The sequence below is a fragment of the Nicotiana sylvestris genome, chromosome 6 (genome assembly GCF_000393655.2).
Source record: "Nicotiana sylvestris chromosome 6, ASM39365v2, whole genome shotgun sequence".
NCBI classification, from domain to species: Eukaryota; Viridiplantae; Streptophyta; class Magnoliopsida; order Solanales; family Solanaceae; genus Nicotiana; species Nicotiana sylvestris.
Window position 1 is genome coordinate 88223377 of NC_091062.1, and position 23018 is coordinate 88246394.

General features: G+C 31.4%; 1 protein-coding gene across 1 annotated transcript; it reads right to left on the bottom strand.

The window, feature by feature from the left end:
- Positions 1–4187: 4187 nt before the first annotated feature.
- LOC104247359 (uncharacterized) lies at positions 4188–6563 on the bottom strand. The gene is made up of 8 exons (XM_009803351.2): positions 5897–6563; positions 5780–5813; positions 5484–5705; positions 5296–5385; positions 5136–5201; positions 4952–5043; positions 4810–4857; positions 4188–4715 (listed from the first exon to the last, which is right to left on the bottom strand). The coding sequence occupies exons 1-8, from the start codon at positions 6253–6255 to the stop codon at positions 4598–4600; spliced, it is 1029 nt and encodes a 342-aa protein (XP_009801653.1). The 5' UTR covers positions 6256–6563; the 3' UTR covers positions 4188–4597.
- Between the last annotated feature and the right edge of the window lie 16455 nt (positions 6564–23018).

Sequence of the window (23018 nt, forward strand, 5' to 3'; positions counted from 1 at the left end):
TAATCCAGGTCCGATTTTGCATATATATACATTTTTTTTCATTTTTTCTAATTTAAATTTCTAATTTTAATTGTAAAACAATTTTAAATTCACAAAATATATTAATTATTTTATAACAATTATTTAACACATAGACAAAACATCAATCACATAGTGGAATATTTAAAATAGAACTATTGCATATTTTTTGTGATTTTATTTAAATTATCTTTTAAATGTATCATTAAATCCTATATGCATGCAATATGTATTTTATTTTATTTTTTCATTTTATTATGACAATGTAAACACTTACGGACATAACACAAGTATTTAACACCACGCAAATTCAAAAATTACACAGTAAAAGAAATTTATTTTATTTTTTGATTTATTTTGGAGTAGTTTTTCGTAAGGCAAAAATCACGTGCTCACAGCTGCCCCTCTTTGTGCGGAAACTCGAAGAGTTTTCGTGCAAAGATAAAGTGATTCTCCATACCTAATTTCCATTTCAGCTCCTCAAAATTCACCAATCTCATCAGGCTTTTCGCTTCCTCGTGCGTAATAAAATCCTCATTATTCATATTATTCTTGTTTTCCCATTCCTTGTTGAAACTGAGCTGATATAGTATCCACCTGTCAGTCGGGTCGACCCACAAAAATAAGTTTTCAACACTAAAGTACAGGGCACAATTCAAAAACTAGATCGTAGGAAGAACAGATCAATTTTTGTAGTTAACCTGTAAGTTCAAAATGCCAGATCTGCTTTTTTATGGTGTTTTACTGTTGAAATTCGTTAGTTATTATTTTTTGATGCGTAGATTGTACCTTTGATGCTGGTTTTTGAAGATTTATTGTACAAAAATTTAAATCCACCATTGAAGGACCTTGAAACTTGAAACTCATAACTTGGTTTGTTTGAGTTTTCAATTGTTTTGATCCGATCCTGCGTGAGTTTGTTTGAAAAGTTTGATTGGAGGTTGTAGCTAAAGTTTTAGTCAATTTGGTGGAGATTTTATAGCAGATTTTAGAAATTTGGTTTGAAATATAGTTGAACCAGGGAAGAAGACGAATTTGTATTGTATACCCAAATAGTATACAAATATACCATTTTGGTATACTATTATAGTTTACAATATACTGCAACGGTATATTGTAATAATCGAAGAAGAACACAGTTACCTAATAGTATACCGCTACAGTATACAATATACTATAGGAGTATATAGTTATACTGCAACAGTATACTATTATACTATACAATATATTATTATAGTATACTGTAATAATATGCAATATACTGTAACAGTATGTTGTAATAGTATACAATATACTATAATAGTATACTTATTACACGTAAATTCACTTGCTTTTTCCCTTTTAATTTACTTTAAGCTTTTACCCAGCGTGAGGGACAAATTGAAAATGCCAAAAAATAATATTATAGTATGATATATAATGTAACGGCATACTCTTACAATTAGATCCTTTTAGAATTTTTTGAAATTTTTATTGACAACTGATATTATTTCAGTTTAATAATTGAATTAAATTTTTTTAACTCTTTGCGTACAATTGTATAACCTGTTGGTATAGCTATATACTATACTGGTATCATATGTTAGTTAGTATTTTTTTGATTGTATTAGCTATATTTAATTGGTACACAATTTAATTTTTTTAGTAATAATATAAAAAAGAATAATAAAAAATAGTGAAAACAGTAAATGAAATTAGATTATGAAGAGAAAAGGAATATAAAAAAAAGAAGTTAAATGAAATTAGAAAAGGAAAAAACAAAAAAATAAGAAGAAAACGAGAAAAAAGAAAAGGAGAAAAGAGAAAAAAGAAAAAAGAAAAGAAAAGAAGCGTAGAAATAAAAAATAATTGGAGAATAAAGAAAAAATTCCCCACAAAACCTACTATGAGTAGGAAATGTAATTAGTTTATGAGTAGAAAAATAAATGGGTAGACAAGGGTAAATAATTTTATTTTTGTGGGTAACTGTGTCAAAACCCCATTTAATTAGTTTGGAAAACAAAAAGGTAAGATTGACTTTCATTTTCTCCTACTCCTATTTCGAATAAATTAAATCTGCTTAAAGACCAATTTGTGTCGGTACGTCTTGTGTCGGTATGTCTTTGTTATTTTGGTACAAGTCTTCGCCAAATCGATTAATAAGAAATTAATTGGAACAGTAGTTATATTTATTCCCCACTCAATTATTTTAACGAATTATCCAAATAGTTTCTTGTACTTTAATGACGTCTTCTATATTTTTTCATATTCTAATAAACTATGACGCCAGTGGGACTCATCGACTCATACGCCACAGTGAAAGGAAATGCAACGCAGTGGAGAAAATTTATTTACACTAATAAATGGATACAAAAGCATGTGGTGTATAAAAGTTTATCATTTATGTATGATTAAATGATATTTATTATTAACACTTCAATTTACGCATTCCAAAATTAAATTAATATTTTTAAAATATCTTGCGCGAATAACTATTTTTGTAATGCCATTATAGAAAACGATAATGAAGTATGGATATGATCTTCACCTAATCTCAGTATTATCACATTGTAGGTCATTGACTCTTTTTCATTTATTTTATGTAATCTACGCCATAAACTCCATCCATAAAAAAAATATGGAAATCAATTCAAAACCATTATCTTTATCGAAATTAATTTTTTGAAAAAGATTATCCTTTAGGAAGACGACACTTGAGATTATATCTACATCCAGAGACTTCATCGTTTTTTATTTGTTTCTCAAATTTGTTTGCTGGAGCAAAAAGGGAGATGGGAAACAATCTAGTGTTTTTTAAAAAAATATATCAAATTCTACAATTAACATGGAATCAGATTCCACCTGCTAAGTTATTGTAACTACATTGGCCATAATATTTTGCAAAGGCCTTTATCATGTTACCGTGATGATATTCCCTCCTCATGCTAAATTAGGATTACCTTTACTACATCCATCAACATTTAATTTTACCCAGTAAGATTTGCTCCATCTAATAGCCTAAGAGTGTAGAGTCCATTACTCAAATGATCACTCAACTATCTCAAATTATTTCTTAAAGTCACTTTTCTTTCGTTGTAACAATAAAGTCACTGAACTATGCATATGACACTCAGAAAGTCACTCAACTAGATTTTCCAAATTTTAGATTGCCAAATACCTATTTTACCCTCTAAATTATAAATATTTATCTTCTTTTTATTTATTATTTTAAACTTTTTAATATTATAATTTTTTCCTTTTTAATTTATACTATGGACTTACCTATAGAATAAATAAATTTTATTTATAAATTAAAAAAATAAAAAGTATTCAAGCATATATAATGCTGGAATAACAATATAATGAACATAATAAAAAAATAATTAGAATAATTTTTTCATAATAATAATTTTAGTATTAACAACAAAATTCAAAAATTTATTTACATAATTCAGAATGAAAGAAAATAAAGTTGTAAAATATATATTCCATGCACGCAATATAAAAATAATTATTTAAATAAAAATATTTTTATAATATACATTATATATTCTTGAAAATTATGCTCAATTATATATGGCCAAAATCCAAATTAAAGCTATGTCTATGATTTTCCTCTTTCAATCTTTATGATATAATCATAAAAAAAAAATGATGAGTCGCAATATCACACCCTTTAACCAGCTTTTGACTGGGACTGAGTTTCTTCTCCAGCATGAAGTCATTGCCCCACCAAAAGGTTGAGATCTGAACAGTAGAGAGTGGACACTTTAATTTGGACAGCTTTTATTACTGTTAGACATGTTTTTTATGGCATCTATTCTTTATCTTAGGTGACCCAGAGGCCAAAACTACTTTTAGAAATAACAGTATTTTTTGTGATTTACTAGTATATTTTACCCCCGAGAAAGGAGTAGTTTGAAATTTTTCAGGTGTATTCATTCTTTATTGTTACACCTCAATTGGAAAATTGCAACCTGTAACATCTAGGCTAGTGATACAAGTTACTGACCCAGAGGTACATCTAGATTTAGAGATTGAATGAGCAATTCTAGCATTTATTTCTAAATAATAAAATAACATAAAATTTGACAAAGGGCACATAGAGCTTTACCAGATTCAAATGTTAAATTAGATCAATGTACATTATCAAGTAGATAAAGAGAAAGAGGGAAAAATAATGCTCGACGTTCTTTAGAATTCATATTGTATATATTTTCAATCATCTGTACACATTCCAAGAAAGAGCTCAACAATAACTTATAACAACAAATCTCTGTTTCCATAGCTACCCAAGATGTACATCTAGCAAACCAGAAGTTTAAATCCCTATGTTTTCTTCTTTAACTTCTAAGGATTCACAGCTACTTTGCTACATAATTTTTTTTTATTTTTTTTCTTTGTTCATTCCAGAAAAAGGACCAAATATCCAAGTTTAATGTTCAAAACACAAGATGATGTCGTATTCTCTGCCATATGTAGATTCTTTTTTTCCCCTAGTATAGCCGTCTTGAAAGATGAAAATTCCTTACTTGGTCTTGGACAATGAGGAGTTCATATAGCCGACCCCAACTTGGTTGGGATTTAAGGTGTGGCTGTATCATCTCGCACACTGATAAGACTGAGGAAACCACTTGGAGAACAAATGGTGTTTCAGCTTCATAACCAAAACAAAAATACCATAGCATGGTATGTGCATAAATGCCACCAACAAATACCTGAAAACAGCAACGGTGGACTTCATTTTCTTTATTCAAGAACAAAACCATCAGGATATTTTGTATAGTTCAGGACATAATAGGAAGTACATACCACAAAGGTGCTAATGCAGATGAAAGATCAAGGAATGGATAGGGCCACCTGGTTCAAAAAAAGTCATATCAATACTAGTAATTAATCGATTGATTAAACATAATAGAAATGCAACAACTTAGGATTACAGCATTATTATTACCAGATTGAGATGCAGGCATGAACAGCCCACTGGAAAATGACATAAACTGTTGTCCATAAAAAGAAGTATCCAATCCGAAACCAAGGGAACCGCTGAAATAGCATTTAGCAATGGGAGACTTAAGATAAGTAATCAAATATATGAACATCACATTGGTATATATCAATGAAAATATGCAACTTACCAAGCAATTTAGAGCAGTGTCACTAAGTAGAAATATAACATTGACTGAATGCATATTTATAATCCACTGCAAGATAGATGACATAACATTTAGAAATTAACAAAGAAAGATCTCCAACAACAATGTGCAGAACTTCACTGAGGTAGTGTAGCCTACTTACAAAATTTAACTTGTAGCCTTTAATGGTCAGAAATGGAACAAGTATGAACCAGAAGACGCAATCCGTAAGCGTTACAGCCCCTGCATTCATCTTTAACAAGAAAAAAGAACAAACTTTAGCAACAAAAAAAGGGCACAAATTTCATTTGAAGTAAAACAAAAATATGAATTTATCACATTGTGAAATACCTGGAAAATTATTTGAAAAACATATCCCGAAAAGTCAGCAGTTTTGCGATGATAAGGCTGTTCTGCAATTTCCCCCATATGTTTTACAGCATTTGAACTGATGGAGCTTTCTGCCAATCCTTGTGAACCATACTCAGCATCTAACCTCTCATTATTAGTTCCATCAATACCAACTTTATTGTGATGATGATAACATCCATACATTGAGAGAATAGATCCAAGCTACATAAATAAACGTTGTAACATAAGCAACATAATATAAAAGATGAAAATTAATGTATGTTTCCTTTACTTACCGCAAAATAAATAGTAATCAATGTGAATGTCCACCTGTTCAATAGCAAATGGAATATTAAATTTCAGATAGCAACATTCAATATCCTACAATTTATTTAAGAAATTGAATTACTTACTGAGTGTAATAGTAAAAAATGTCCCCTCCATCAACAATAACATTAAGGATTAGCAATAAAAGAAGAATAATGAAGGCAAAGACTCTGAATGCAAGAAGCCAAACAGGATGTATAGTTTTAAGACATGGCCTCCAAACTTCATCTTGATACAAGAGGCCAGGGGACTCCTTCTCTACTTCTTCACTGCTTCCATTTTTCGGACCTTCATACTTAATTACAAGGATGGCTGCAAACACCATTGATGCTAAAACCCAAATGGAACAGAGCAAAAACCTCCAATTAAGCCAGTAACTAGGAATGGTTGTATTAGCAGTCATAACTGGTTGCCAAGAATTTTTTGGTGCTCTTAAAATACTCATTATAACATTGACAACAGAGAGTAAATAGTTTTCTTACTGAAAAGAATGAATAAATACAAGAATTTGAAACCCCAAAAGCCTATCAAGGTGAAAAGGGGAATGTGAAATTAGAGAGAATGGAGCTTATGGTATGAAGTGTAAGGTGGTCATAATGTGCTGGGGGGAATATGTTTGTACTGTAAAAGCAGCAGTAAAAGTAAAAGCAAGCTAAGGGCAAAGCTGAAAGGTATAAAGCAAGTTTCTCATGCAAATCCCAAGAACTCAGGACTTAAGAGAGAGAGAGCGGATATAAGAGGAATATTTGTACAGCTTATTGGGTTGGGTCAGAAAATGCAAAACAAGTGGCAAGAAATTGACCTACATTGATGTTTCAAAGTAAGCAGAGATTCTAAACTTTTCTGCATGTATTTGCATTAAAAAGAGATATAAAACATTATTTTAATTGTAAGTTTTTAATTGTAAGCTAAGGAAAGTTGAGATGCTTACAGAGGAAAGAAACATAAGGCGGTGGGTTGTAAGAGATGCTTTGCTTCTTTGCCTTCGTGGATTTTAATTTTTTTTAAAAGAAAAAGAAAAGGAATTAATCTGATAAAGAGATGATAGAGGATAAAAAGGATGGTATTATGGGTAAAATTGTAAAATACATACCTCATTTTTTTAAAGGGAGTGTAAAATTAAAAGTGAACAACTAAAAGTAAACGGAGGGAGTATGTTTTAGAGTGGTATTCGAGCAATTCACCAACGCGAGCATTAAATAAATCAATCCGCTAAAATTTAAGTTCTAATCTGTCATAGTTTTTTCCCGTTTTATTTTATTAGGTTACACCATTTGATGCATATTTTTTAAATTGTTACCCAATAAGACGTGCCAATGGCAATAGGGGTTGTCTTCAATCTAAAGTCACAGTCTCTATATACTCTTGCAATTATTATAAAATTGTAAGACACTACAGCATATATTATCTGTTTGTAGCATAGTTTGTTGCAGTCTTTTTGGTCTTTGAATTTTCAAATGCCATAGATAGGTGGGAAGTGGAGGACCCACCTCCTCTGTGTTTGTTGATTTTGTGTCGGATTGCTTGTCGATTTTTATGGTTTAACTAAAACATGTACTAATATATGTAAAGCTTAGTGAGTTCCCAAAAAAGAAACCTTACACTTTTCAAAGTTTTAGGAAATTGAAATGATAATAATTGCAAGTCTCCGAGATATATCATCTGCTCAATGAAGATTGTATTTACTCAGGAAGTGTGTTCTCTTGTATTAGTTGCTTGTTACGTGAGATCATTATTACAATGACATACATATATGGAAAGGAAGACTAATGCTAATGGAACGGTTTTACTTCAATGGAAGTAGGGAGGAGGGGATATAAAATTACACTTTTAAGATATTATCATTTAGTTTTACTCATAAAATTTAAAACTTTGACCGACTATTTTTTAATGATAACAAAAGTTTCTACTAGGCAATATTTCTACGATTAGGTGGGGTCACCGTCCTCTCAAAGTTAAAAGAAAAGGACAAAAATCGTAAGGAATCAATTGGGGTATAACGACATAAAACAATTAACCTAAATAGTTATTCACTCAACTGTTAAACTAAAAAATAATCACTTGAAGTATAATATATGTATACTCGTTTATAATTAATATATAATCAATATATGACAGCTAAAAAAAGTAAATAGTGAATTTTATCGGGCTATTTGGGTAGAGATCCAAAGAAATATCTGTGGGGGCCACCGTCCAATAAGAATACACCATGAGAATTGAGAACCCAGGCGGTTAAATGGTTGCACCCCATACCGCACGCGTATTATAGCCTGTTTGGCCAAGCTTCTCAAATAAAAAGTGCTTTTTTTTTCTTTCCCAAAAGTACTTTTTTTCCTAATTTAAGGTATTTGGCCAAGCTTATTTGGGGAAAAAAAGTACTTTTGGGAAGAAGCAGAAGCAGTTTCAGAGAAGCAGAAAAAAATAGCTTCTTTCCAAAAGCAGAAGCAGTTTTGGCTTTTCTTCTTACCTAAAATACCCTTAACAAAATATAGTATATACCAAAATAACCCTTAAACCTAATACTTAGGATATTAATTTATAAATATTTCTTCTTATTTTTAGGAAACTTTCTATTATATAGTGTCTTTAGGGGTGAATGATTTTATATTTTTTGAAGGAATTTTAATATATTTAACTTATATTAAAAGAATTAAGTACTTTTTAATTTTATTTTCATATTTTACTTAAATAAAATGAATTTTTTTAATTATTGCATGTAATAACAAAATTTTGATATTATTTATTTACTTATAATATTAATTATTAAGTAAATCTATTCATGTCCTTATTCGTAATTTGACACTTAAAAGCACTTTCTAAAAAGCTTGGTCAAACACAAATTATTTCTCAAAAGTGCTTTTCAGACTGATTAGCCAAACACAAACTAATTTTCTCCAAAAGTACTTTTTTCAAAAGCACTTCTCAAAATAAGCTGATTTCTCCAGCTTGGCCAAACAAGCTATTAATCTTCTTTGTTTAAGTTGTGGACTCTTGTCGGTAAAGGGTCCACATCAAAATATCTCTAGTTTCATTGTCCTCTTTTTTCTTCTTCTTGGGCTGATAAGATGGTCAAGCTTGATACACAAGCAACGCAGAATGCCCTCCACCTCTTTTCCTTTTCCTAAGGTTTTAGTTTCCCCAATTAATTTGGAGGTAAAAGATTACTACTCCCATTTAGAGGTGGAGTCAAAATTTCAAGCTTATAGGTTCGAGATTTTAATTGTTTTAAGTTATTGAGTACTAAAATAATAATTTATACATATTCAATGAATATTTTAAGACAAATATATAGTTCGAACCAAAGCTATTAGGTTCGGCCAAACGCGCACTCGACTCTCTACCTCCGCCCCTGCTCCCATCATAATATCGCAAGACTGACGAGTTGAATATCCCACTGTCTGTCCTTATAACCTTTGTTACGGTATCAGTCCTGTTGAGTGGTCTTGCACATTAAGGGGTCGTTTGGTAGGATATAGAGAAAATAATGCATACATTAGCTTTTGGTATTATTAAGAGAAATTTTCACAAACCACTATTGTTTAGTGGTTATTAGCTAGTTGTAGCTACCATTTACTATATTATTTCCTATAGCTATGTTTTCAAGTTTTTTAGAATGTATTCGATGTATTTAAGCTAATGTATTCATGAATACAGTAGCATTTCTAGGCGTGAAACATGGAATTACAGCTAGACAAATTTTTGTATTCGACTGTATTCACGGCGTGAAACAGGGAATTATAGCTAGACATATTATTGTATTTGACTGTATTAACGATATGTATTTATGAATACAGTAACGTAAATAGCACAATTCATGGTTTATTCAGTTGTTTTTAAACGGAAAGTGAATCAATTAACATAATAGACTCCTAATATAACTCAACAAACTCAATATAACAAACAAAATTTATATTTCCAGTTATAAAAACGATTCTCAATCGAAAAACACCCCAAAAACATAGCAATCTTCAGAAAAAATATGCTGAATATTTTTTTCAGCCGATAAATACAACAAAAACAGAGCAATTTGAATACATATATACATCTGAATACATAAATTATTAATTAAAAAATATATGAATACATTCACGGAATACAACGAGACAGTGAATACAATGAAATATATGGAATACAGCGAGATACTTGAAATACAATGAAAAAAAAGACAATGAATACAATGAAATACATGGAAATACAGTGAGATACATTGAAATACATTGAAATATATTAACAGAAAATTCAAGTTGCTCAGCCTCAAACTCGGTCGTCTTTGTTCAAGAACAACCCTAATGTCGTCTCGTCGAGAGGGCCGTGATTCTGACTCGAATAACCACTGACATGTTACCATAATACCCTCGCGTGCACTTCAAAAAACCTATTCTTTACGATTGAAGCCGTCGAAGCCACCGTCAGCAGTCCACAGTCTCGACGGAGTTTACAAGCACCGTGGGCAGCAGCGGTGAGGTTGAAGCAGCATCAATATCCAGTTCTCATTCGTCGTCACCGTTGCCTCTGGTTGTCGTTGTTAGGCCGGAGAAAATTTCTATATCGGAACTCTAATTCTGATGCTTTGCCGGAGAGTTCTGGTAGTAAGATGAAGGTGGAAGATGAGAGAGAGAGAGGGAGAATAAATATGGGGTAGGGGATAGGAGAAATTTGAGGGGATAGGATAAATTTGAGTGGAGAGAGAAAAATAATACAAAGCTTATTTTATGGCTTAAGGGTAGGAGGTGACCATAAATAGATATTTGGCTATAAAAAATCAAAAGGTAGCTATGGAATATAATTTTTTAAAAGGGTATTTATTTAAAATAAATAAGGTATCAACCTTTGCTGTAGGAGGTAACTAATCCTATTATTAATCCCTTGTTTGGTATACTTTTTCAACCTATGTATTACTAAAGCAAGTATTAGTTATACAATCTATTTGGTATTATCCTATGTATAACTAAATATAACAAACCATGGTATTAGCTATACCAACTAATGCTTGCATTAGTATGGTTAAAGACAAAATTATCCTTAAAGTCCCTTAAAGCTAAAGAATATAAAGGATATTTTTGTAAACAACTAAGTTTTTTTAAAATTATGCAATGCATTTTAATTTTTAATACACCACGCCAAACGGTGGATAAAAAATAATTTCTACATAATTAAAGCTTGCATTACTAACCCATACATTACTAATCCATACATTACTAATATACCTTATTCAACACTATTCTTACACACCCTACCAAACGACCCTTAGCTGATCCGCGTGCATCTTTGACTACATATTGGAAAGATTATACTGTAACGTTCCCCCTCCCCTTTTTTTTTTATAGAGATTTTTGGTGAAAATTTCAATCCCAATGTAGGAGCAGGTGAACAGAATATCCGAGTAACGAGAATGAGCTAACTTTCTTCACAAATGAAGGAATTTCAGCGTAACATCTGTGAAAAAAGAAACTTTAAGAAGCCCCTATATTGTCTTTCCATCTATTATTTTTTATAGTAAGCCATTTTGCATAAGCCGTTGTGCTTTGATAGCTATTCAGGTGCACAAAGATGACTCATGTCTCATGCATACGGAGAGACTGCGTCGTCTCCTCACCCTATTTCTAAGAATAGATTTTAAAAAAGAGTGAATATCCTCGAGCCCACCTAAATTATATAATATTTATCAGTTTCCTACCTAAACTATCGCATGTTTCCAAATAACCCCTAAACTATATTTCTCTTCATAATAAAACCCCCCAGATCTCATTCTTACTAGTGTGTGTGATACACTTTCTAAATAATTTTTAAAACCTACCATGTGGCCATCCACGTGGATATTTAATTATGTTAATCTTAAAAACAAGTTTAATTAATATATGTTAATCTAATTACGTAAAAAAATAAAAAAATAAAAGGGATTTTGTTGCACAGTCCGTCATTTACTCCTCTCAAAGTATGGCCTCTTTGCTCTCATGGGAAAAATTCTCTCATCGAAGATGAGAGACACCTTCTCTAAGTAACGATTCTTTTCATTAATCACGGTTTCTACCATCGATTTCTCTATGTATTGTTCCTGCTATTCGAAAACGGAATTAAATCTAGGGTTTTGTGAGATTTCTGATTTTTGTTAGTAAATAAAGAAGAAGAAGAAGAAGAAGAAGAAGAAGAAGAAGAAGAAGAAGAAGAAGAAGAAGAAGAGAAGACTAGTAAGTATTCAAAATTGAATTCGTTGTCCTAACTCTCTTCTTGCCTTGTTATTAGTAATTTGTTTTGTTAAAAAGGGTTTATGCCTTTTCCTTTTTGTTGGGGATTTTGTGCTCCTTCTTTCAAATAAATTTGGGAAAGAATGAAGGATAGATAAAACGAGACAGATAAAAAATAAACTCAATAATAATAAGACAGAGAATTTCAAATGGATTAAGATGAAGAAGTGGAGAAGAAAGGTGAAAAATGGAGAAGAAAGGTGTAATATAAAGAAAAAGAGGAGAAAATATAAGTTTTATAAAAAGGGGCTAATTAGCTGTTAGTTGCTTTCAGGTGGGCCCATTTTAATGGTTATTGTCACCCATCACGCGCTCTTAGGCGATTTATTTCACACAATATGTCACATAAGCGACGGGGGGGCTTTATTATGAAGGAGGATATAGTTCAGGGGATTTTCGGGGACAAGCGATAATTTAGGTAGGAAACTGACAAATATTGTATAATTTAGGCGAGTTTGAGTGTATTAACTCTTTAAAAAAAGAATGTAACGATTGTCCATCTGTGTTCCGTGACCATCCATTTGCTCCTTTAAATGGGCAAATCCGTAGTTGTCAGTCGAGAGACACTCAATGCAAGTAGTTGGTACCTGTAAATCGAAAGATGAAAAAACAAAAATTGAAAATATATATAAAAAAAATTTGGGATGAGGGGGGATAGCAGGGTGGATGGTGACAAAAAAAAACTGAAAATTGAAAAGAAAAGAAAAACCTGCTTGAAGACAGGGGGTGAGGTGGGTGGATTGATGAGGGTGAGAATAGAGTAGGAAGGTTGAAAAGGAGTTTTGGAAAATATTTAATTAGTCTTCTTAATTTGTTTAAGTTGTGGACTCTTGTCGGTGAAGGGTCCACATCCTATGACACCACCAAATATCTTTAGTTTCATTGTCCTTTTTTTTCGGGAAACTTACACAAATGTCCCAAATAAATCTCAGCTTACCAATCTCTAGCCATTAATCATAAACTTACCAAAACTAGCCAACAAAAATTGAAAAACCAAATAATAGAATTCTTTCTCTCAAAGAATCACATGCAAAAATCACCTTCCATATTTTTAAGCGTGATTAGCAACACTAGATACAAGACGGAAAGGAAATTTTATGGATGAGGTAGCAAATAAGGTGATGAAATACAAAAAATATATACAATATTCTAAAAATCTAAACAAAAAAGGAACTTTTTCAATGGGTATAGTTGAAATTCATTGAAAATATATATATAACTCAATATACAAAATTTGAGAAAGATTGGAGGTGATATGGATTGGTTTTGTATCAAAATTCGTAATTAAATCGAGTTGAAAAAAGTCTTCTGCGACACATGTATCAAACATGTATCACGCATGTATCAAACATGTATCACGCATGTATCTCACAATCACACACAGGTATACATGGATATACATGTGATTACCGAATTTTCAATTCAAATCACCTCAAAACTTCACCAAATCATCCCAAAACTGAGATTCAAGCTCCTTAAGTTGTGCCCAATCTATTCTAATAACATTCACTCAAAACAAAGCAAAAATTTGATATTTGTTTTTGCTACAAATAGCTACAAAGTAATATTTTATCAATTGACCAATTTATGTAATGAGCTACCTATAAATAGACATAATTGGTAATTTCCCTTTTTTTCTTCTTCTTGGGCTGAAAAGATGGTCAAGCTTAATACACAAGCAACGCAAAATGCCCTCCACCTCTTTTCCTTTTCCTAAGGTTTTAGTTTCCCCTATTAATTTGGAGGTAAAAGATTACTACTCCCATCATAATATCGCAAGACTTTCGGGTTGAATATCCCACCGTCTGCCCTTATAACCTTTCTTGTAGTATCAGTCCTCTTGAGTGGTCTTGCACACTACCTGATCCTCTCGTGCATCTTTGACTACATGTTGGAAAGATTATATTGAACTTATGAGTTCTCCTCCCCATTTTTTTATAGAGATTTTTGGTGAGAGTTTCAATCCCAAAGTAGGAGCAGGTGAACAGATTAATATTCATCCGAGTAATTGACGGGAACCAACTAATCTATATCTATACTATATTAATCTATGGATCTTAAGTTAAAAGTTGAATTACAAAAATGCCCATATATATAATCCTTAATTAATTTTTTAAAAAAAATACTAACACCGATTAGCTTATTCTCAACTAGAAGAATTGACACGGTTGAGCACATTTGAATAGACGCGTCCCTTGGCAGCACATATACTACACGAGTGTTGGAACAAAGAGTTTAAAAATTACTGTTGGTTTATTGGAAGTTTAATCATCAACAAAGGACATGTTATTCATTATTTCTATTCTTACGCGGAATTTAAAAAACCTAATTGCATCTTGAAATGCGGGACTTAGCAATATATTGACCAATCACGTATCATTTAGAGCGTGATTTATGACTCAAAAATTATTTTCTATACGAGAAACTATGCCAATGGAATGAATAAAGACAGAAATGACGACAAATTCAGGTTTTATATTCTTTTATTACTTTACTCATTTTAAATTTAATTTCTATCCTATGTGATTTATATAATTCAGTTTTTACAAAAATTAAAGTAGATACTAATTATGTGTTGATATCAAAAACAAAATTACATCCTGTGGTGATTAGGAGTAATATATGTTTAAGGTTTGTTTCGCCAAACATTTATCAAATGACATTGTTTGTTGGTATACAATTTGGTTGCATGTATCAAATGTGTGAAAGTTATTTTCAAAGTTGTAAGACACAAGTTACAAATTTACACTATTATTTGAGATCATGAAAATGATATATTAAGTATGTATATTATTCTAAGTTAATAAAAATGTACGGTTATTCATTTAATCAGAATAAGCAATTGAATTTTAATATGTTTCAGATTACAAAGGATTAGTTGAAAAATTGTTGGAAAAGAAAATTATCAAATCCTACAAAGTGATAGAGGAGTTGAATACTTTTCGGCGAAGGATAAAAGATGCATAAAGAAAAGGAAATTTTGAACAGAAAATAAAACTAATCCAAAATAATCCTACACCGACAATTAATAATATAATAATTCAAGATTAAAATATGTTAAATATAGACATATTTTAATACATTAATTGAACAAGAGTATAATAACTCTGGACAATATGTAGTATAAATCGTAGTTATTCTTTCAATAAAAGAATATAAAATCTCCTATTGAGTCTATGAGGAGTCAAAAATAAGTTACAAAGAAGAAGAACCTAGATACTTAATTTTGCTATTCTCTAGCAATAATTTTCTTGGTTGAAGGAAGTGGAGAAGAGGTACTTACTAATTAAAATATTTATTTTCTTGAATCTAGATGAGGACTCATAAGTCATTTAGTGAAGAAATAGCTTCAAGGATTAATTATGCATCCCAGAAATGAGAAGAAAAATATTAATTGGTCAAATAAAATATAGAGAAGAATATCATTCTATGAATTTATACAATCTTCAAAATAGTAGCATGTAAAATTTGATAATGTGAAATATCTACTATTCTTAAATATTAATTATTAGTTTTATATTTATTGACATGCTTTCTTAACAAAGTATTACAGGTATCAATGAATATAAAATTTACATATTTACATGATTCATTCATTTATGATAAGGTTATGATTCTTATAATAAGATCCATTTGAGGAAAGATTTATCTGTGATTTGATATTATATTTAGTTAGATGAATGAGATAACGTGCTAAAAGGTTAACGACAATAATATATATACGTTTGAAATACCTGATTTGCATTGCATTGCATTGTTTATTGTTATGATAATCGATCATAGTTACGTTGTTGCCTTGCGGGAGATATAAGACAATTGCCTCTTTCCATCTTTAACTCACGGGAGCATTTGGTGCTTTCGTGCACCACTTACTAGATCATTGTCTTTATTTTTCTTTTCATATATATACTATTATATATTAACTTTGGTGATGCTTGAGAACAGATAACATTGTAACAAAATAGTTGTGTTCTTAAGTTTCGGAGAGAAAAGTCCTACACCCGCATTGGAAAACTTGGCAACACATGTATAAGCATGCATGCTATTGCTTCTCTGGCTTATAAGATTATTCGCAATTAGATTCTCTCTATAGTAATAATCTTGTGATAGAAAACCAAAGTGTGTATATATATATATATATATATATATGGGTGTACAAATGGCACGGTCTGTAAAGGATTTGATAATAATATCAACATATAATTTCTTCATCTGAAATGAAGCATATCCTTCAAATTCGTCCAAAAGTACATTATGTTTTTGCATGATGATAGGTAAATCACATGGTCAAATAGTCCTTAATATTAAACTGTATCTACCACAACTTGTTTTATCATATGGCCAACTTTATGTTGCTCTTTCTAGAGGGAGCCAATATCCACAACAAGACGTTATGATAGAGTAAATATAATTGATAAAAGGAATATACACCATTAGATTAGATACACTTCATTACATATTTATACCTCATAAAATGAAAAAAAGTTAAAAGTTTCTAATTAAACTATAATAGTTCATCTTTGTAAGTTTAGATGATATCCTATCATCTTAAAATAAATAAATAAATCACAGACGATCCACATTAATCATTCTTTAAAACTTGCACTTTATTCTTTCATGTATAATTATTTACTCAAAACTTTATTTTAATAATATTAATATTATTTTATAAAACATGTACTATGCAACTCAGCGTACACGTGCAACGCACGTGTCGAGAAACTAGTTATATTAAAAGCATGAACTCCTAAAGTTAAAAGTTGAATTACTAAAATGTCCTTCTCATTTATCTAAATATTGTATTCCTAAAAATATTTAACGATATATAATATATTAGCACTTTAAATAGGACAAAATGTTTTGATTCAAGTGCTTTTCTGAAAAGTTGTTTTTATCCTTATTAACAACTAAGTGTTCTTTCAAAAATAGTATCAACCGCTGGCTTTCAAATCTTGTTCAATCGTTGCCTTGAAGGAGAAAAGATTGCTTAAATATTTGTCTCTATTGTCAAGGTGTAGAAAAAAATCAATGCAATTATTAGATTTTTTTTCAAAAGTATTTTTATGCCAACTTTGCCGACTTGTCATTTCTCAAATCACTTCATCAATTCTTCCATTCACTTCTTACTATTTGCTTGAGTTTTTTTCGTGAAGAAACTAAAATGGGTAGAATTGATTTTTTAAAACCATTTCTACGGCACGAGGAAATATTACAATAAAGATTGCTTCCTTACAACACTTTGCCTATATACATTCTTCAAACTTTCATTACAATTCTCTAGCATGATTTACTCAATTGAAGGGATTGTAATCCTTCATAATTAGTTACTAATGTTTAGAATAGTTTTTAGCTATATATTCCTTTTTCTTATTATGTTATCAATTGTGGCTGTCATTTCAAATAAGAACAGAGAAACTATTAGCTGGCTTTTAATAATAAGACCAAAGCTTTGATGATCCGTATATAAAAATACTATCGTCCCGCATTATATAGCCATAGAGTTCTTTGGTGAAGGTAAGTAACCAATTTATATCTTTTCGCCATTGATTTGAGTCTAAAGTAACTCCTTTGCTTTTACCGAGATGATACTACGTGAACGCGAGATTATAATAATATTGTATATATACGTGCCACTACATATATAATATGAGACCTCCATATATATAGGGTGAATCTATAGTTTTTAACTTTTTATCAGATATATAATATAATCAAAAATACTTTTCTTTGTCATTCGTTGCTGCAAACGAATTTGTTCTTCGACATAACAAAGTTGCATCCTTTCTCTACTGCATACATATCAATATGGAGTTTAGAGTCCTTTCTTACCTCACAATTAATAGGATTAAAGGGTTGTTCATATCATATGATAGTTATATACCTACTATTACAACATTTTTCATAACCCAATTCAGGATCGTGACCGGTGCTTAGGAGCAAGTGCTCCAAGTAAGCCTCATCGGTATTTTACAGAAAATCGGATAGAGTTTCCCCTGTTTTTGGACTATCTAAAAAATTTTCCCTGTCAAAAATCAACATAACATTCTAATAGCAATTCAAACAATCGACAACTTATCAATTAACCAAAATAGTCTTCACCATTACTAATCAACCCACTAACAATCAGAAATACTAATTTATCTCCGACTTTGATAATAAAGAACGATACTCGACATAAGACTAATAGCAAAATAATACTCATGACACTAAAATAATGACTATGGAGCGACTCTAAGAATTCAAAGAAAAGATCATAACAATTGATAAAAATCTCCGCCCACGCGAACAAGTGCGAGGCTCACCAAAAATTCTCAACTGTGCACTCTAATTAACGAAATCCTCGCCTGCGTCAACTATTGTATCTATAAAAAAATTAACGGGGAATGAGCCGCTAGCTCAGTGAGTAATAACACTTAACCACAACTGTTTTTAATTTGGGGACAAGTCAGAAAACATGCTAGTATTTCAAATAGAAAACAACATAAAAATGCCCTTTCAGAAACAATAAATAATTTTCAGTCTCATCACGCTTTTCTTGTAGTAAAATATAATTAACAATTCAGTAATAAGCTCGGTAACCACTGTATAGTATCAATATTCACATTTTGGGAGGTTTCAATGAACGAATCATGTAATCGGTATAACTATGGACTTCTTCGCAAGAAGTCAAATATAACAGTAGTCCCTACTTGAGGAAAATCGGTAACGGTATGCTAGTTCTACCTTCCCACTAGCGAGGGCTATAACTGTACTCTGTAATCGGTAAATACAAAGTGCATCAGGCCTAACGAACCCGCCGTTAGCTATGGGATCCTTCAAAGTCTCCTCCCATTTATACTCTTTCTTGTAAACAGTAGATACTCTTACAAAAGCATTTTCAAAATAATAAAGGGCATATTGTTTCTTATCAAATCTTGTAATTTTATTTCGGTAACGGTAATCATGTCTCAAGTAATAGTAAAACATGTCTAGTAACAGTGAGAATAATTCAAATAACTGTAACATCTCAAGTAACGGTAAAACATATCTAGTAACGGTTAAAACGTTTAGATTAACTGGTAAACATCTCAAGTAAACTGTTCGGTACTATATCAAGTAATGGACTTGTTCCACATGCAATTTTAAAGCATCGTTAACACATTTATTTTCAAAATCATATATAAACCTTGCAAGTTATGAAAACACAAATTGTGGTAAGATTACTACTCACAGTACTCGTGTCGAAATACCAAACTCGTCGCCTCGAGCGATCTGTACGGCTTTCTTCAATCAATCTATAATCACATCAATATCGATCTTGTGTTAATTTCTTTGTTTAAGCTAATTCATATCTAAATTTAGAATCCAAATCTTCAGCGTTTTATGTTATACCATCGATTTGCTGAATTATATTATCCATGCTATGAGTAATTTAACTAGTCTATAATCTATCAATTTTAACTTACTCGTATATTTATTTATTTTTTCAATTTTCTTTTACCCAAGTTATGCCAATTATGTGTATATATGTAAATCATATAGGATCACTATCGACAATACTTTCTTTCTTACCTAACAAAATTACATACACCTAGAAGATAATCTTAAGCAAGTGAAGTAAGAAAGTTTATCCTTTGAATTAAAAAGAATGCCTTAAACAAATTGCCTTTGTTTCTACGTATGTTCCCACATTTAATTCATATTAATACATACAAAGATATAAAGAATTTGATTTGTTTTAAAAAAATAAATCTTCATTACAAAGTATTCTACAGGTACCCATGATTCTTCTACAAAGTGCTATGAGTTAAGGGAAGCATTACTTAATCTTTTCTTGTTTCTAATTATATTAGTCAATCTCACTATATAACTCAAATTATTTAATTTATATACTCTCATATTAGTAAAATAAAATATAAGAATATTATATTACCTATTTTCCAAAGTTTGGTTCCAACCTCTTTCTTCTTCATCTTCTTCCTCTTCTTCTTCCTTTTTCCCTTCTCTGCATTTTTTTTGGCTTCTGCTGCAGCAGCAGCGCTGCTTTCCCTTCCCCCAATTCCCTTTTCTTTCTTTTGGTTCACGTGGGCTTTTGCCCTTATTTTAAGTTGATTAGGTTTTTTTTTTCTTTTCTTGTATTTTTTTTGTTATGTTAAAAAATCAACATACCCTAACTTAAATATGGGTCATGACATCCTACCCACCTTATGAAATTCGGTCCCCGAATTTAACTTAATTATGTACCTGTAAACCGAAATAAATGAGAATACTTAACTCATATATCATCTTCCACTTCCCAAGTAGCTTATTCAATGGTGTGATTTCTCCACTAAACTTCAACAACCACAATTTCTTTTGACCATAACTTCCTGACTTGTCTAGCGACAATAACCATCGGCTCCTCCTCGTAAGTCAACTTCTCATCGAGTGGTATAGTAGGTGCTTCACACACTTGAGAGGAGTCTGATATACTTTTTTTTTGGCATGAAGACATGAAACACTGGGTGAATATAAGATAACTAAGGAGGAAGTTCCAAATGGTATGCCACAATTCCCACTTGGTCAAATATTTCATACTGACCTATAAACCTCGGGCTCAACTTACCTCTTTTCCAAATCGCATCACACCCTTCATAGGAGATACCTGTATGAACACTCTATCTCCAATTGTGAACATTAAGTCTCTTCTTCTCTTATCCGCATAAGATTTTTGTCTATTTTAAACTATGAGCAATCGCAGTCTGATCAATTAGACCTTGTCAATAGCTTCTTGTATTAAGTCGGGTCCCAATAAGTTAGTCTCACCAACTTCAAACCTTTCGATAGGAGAACGACATCTTCTACCATATAATGCTTCGTACGATGCCATCTGAATACTGGACTGGAAGCTATTGTTGTAAGCAAATTCAGCTAAAGGTAGATAAGCGTCCCAACTACCTCTAAACTCAAGAATACCATCTCTCAACATATCCTCCAAGATTTGCATAGCACATTCGGACTTTGTGTTTGCGTGCAATAAAACTAGAACTAAGATCTACTCGTGTACCCAATATTTCTTGAAAAAGTTTTCAAATCGTAAAGTGAATGCGATCCTCTATTAGAACTAATGGAAAATAGAGCTCTACTGAGTCAGATAATTATCTGTTCATGTATATCTATGCATATTTTACCTCACTATAAGTGGTTTTGACTAGCAAGAAACATACCTACTTGGTAAGCCAATTTACAACTTTCCCACATATGATCATACTTCTAATGGTTTGAGTAATTTAGTCATATAATGTATTATTCTATTGTATTTCTACTTCAGAATCTTGAGTTGTTTTAGTGGGCCTGTGAGTCGCAAGTGCTTACCTTAACATACTGACATGTCAAATAGTTAGAAACAAAGTTAACGAATTTATTTTTTCATTCTTTCTTTTCCAACCAATCAATTTTTTTTATAGTCATGGTGCATATTATAGACCTGATATATGCAATGTATCTAGAGTTGTGAGCTCCATCACGAATAGCTTGTCTCAACCTATATATGTTTGCTACATATAATTAATTACCCAGTCGGAGAATACCCTCACTATTAATACTCATATCCTTGCTTTTACCATCTAGAAACTAATCTCGGTAATTAAACAATCGTTCATCCTCGTATTGGCTAACCTTTATATACTCTACATCGAGCTTGACCAATAGCCAATAATGTATTTGTTTTTTTTTTCATAATGAATCTAATACGTGTACCCTCTAGTCTATGCATATCTTCGTCCAAAAGTATCTCTACAGGAGCTAAATGCATCAAATCACCCATAGTTTTGTTGGCATAAGCTATAATATTTATCTTTTCCGAACAGTACAAAACAGTACAATTATATCTTCAATAGTTCCCTCCATTAGCATTGCTAAATATTTATATCTTTGTTGATTTTAAATGTACTTCGGGATCTTGTGCTAGGTATAAATCTCATAGGTTTCTTCATATAAATAGTGTCTCTAAATCTTAAAAGGAAATATCAATATGTCCATCTCCAAATCATGAATGGCATAATATGACTTGAGCTTCTTCAATTTATTTAGAGCATAGGCTATCACGTGACTATTTTGCATGAGAAAATATCCTAATCCTACCTCAAAGTATCACATAACATCGTGAATCCTCTAGAGCCTATTGGAATAAGGCTAACATTAGTGTGATTGTCAAACATGCTTTCTCGTTGTACATTTCTCCATCCACTGAAATTTAGCGATTTTCTATGTTAACTTGGTGGGTGGTGGTGCTATTCTAGAGAAATCCTACACAAATGTCTATAGTAGCTTGTCAAGCCAAAGGTAATCTCTATAGGAAAAATGGGTCTTGGCCATTTATGAACTATTTATATCTTCTTAGAATCTACCTTTTTTTTATTCTTAGATACCATGTGTCCTTTTGATCACGCCCAACTATGCCTTATAAAAAGGACTAAGCGGTCGTTGCAAATATAATCCGGTTTACAAGTCCGGAGTCGAATCCCACAGAAAACTAAGGCCTAGCTACAGCTGTTCACTATCACCAAGAAGACAAGCTTGAACAGTTCCTAACTTATAGATATTAAGATTCTTGTGTTTAACTAATTAACTAACAAATTAAAATAGTAAATTAACAACTATAGATATTAAGGGTTAGAGATAAGATTAAGGAGATCTAGAGTTATGATTTTCCCAATTGTCGGAATCCTTCCCGCTATGTCTTCTATAATTTCGCCTAAGTATTCTCTACTAATCATGAATGCTTTGCATTTTGTAATTCTCTCCCGAGTAATTACGACAATTTACTAGACATACTCTCCCGAGTTACGCTAGCTGACTATAATTACAGCTCACTTAGATCGCACCCAAGGTTTCTTATCCCTAATCCCACCGTTAAACCCTTGGTTATTGATTCCTCACATACGTCAGGAGTGATGTTGTACAACAACTACCTAAATATGCACTCTCTTCCGAGTAATACATA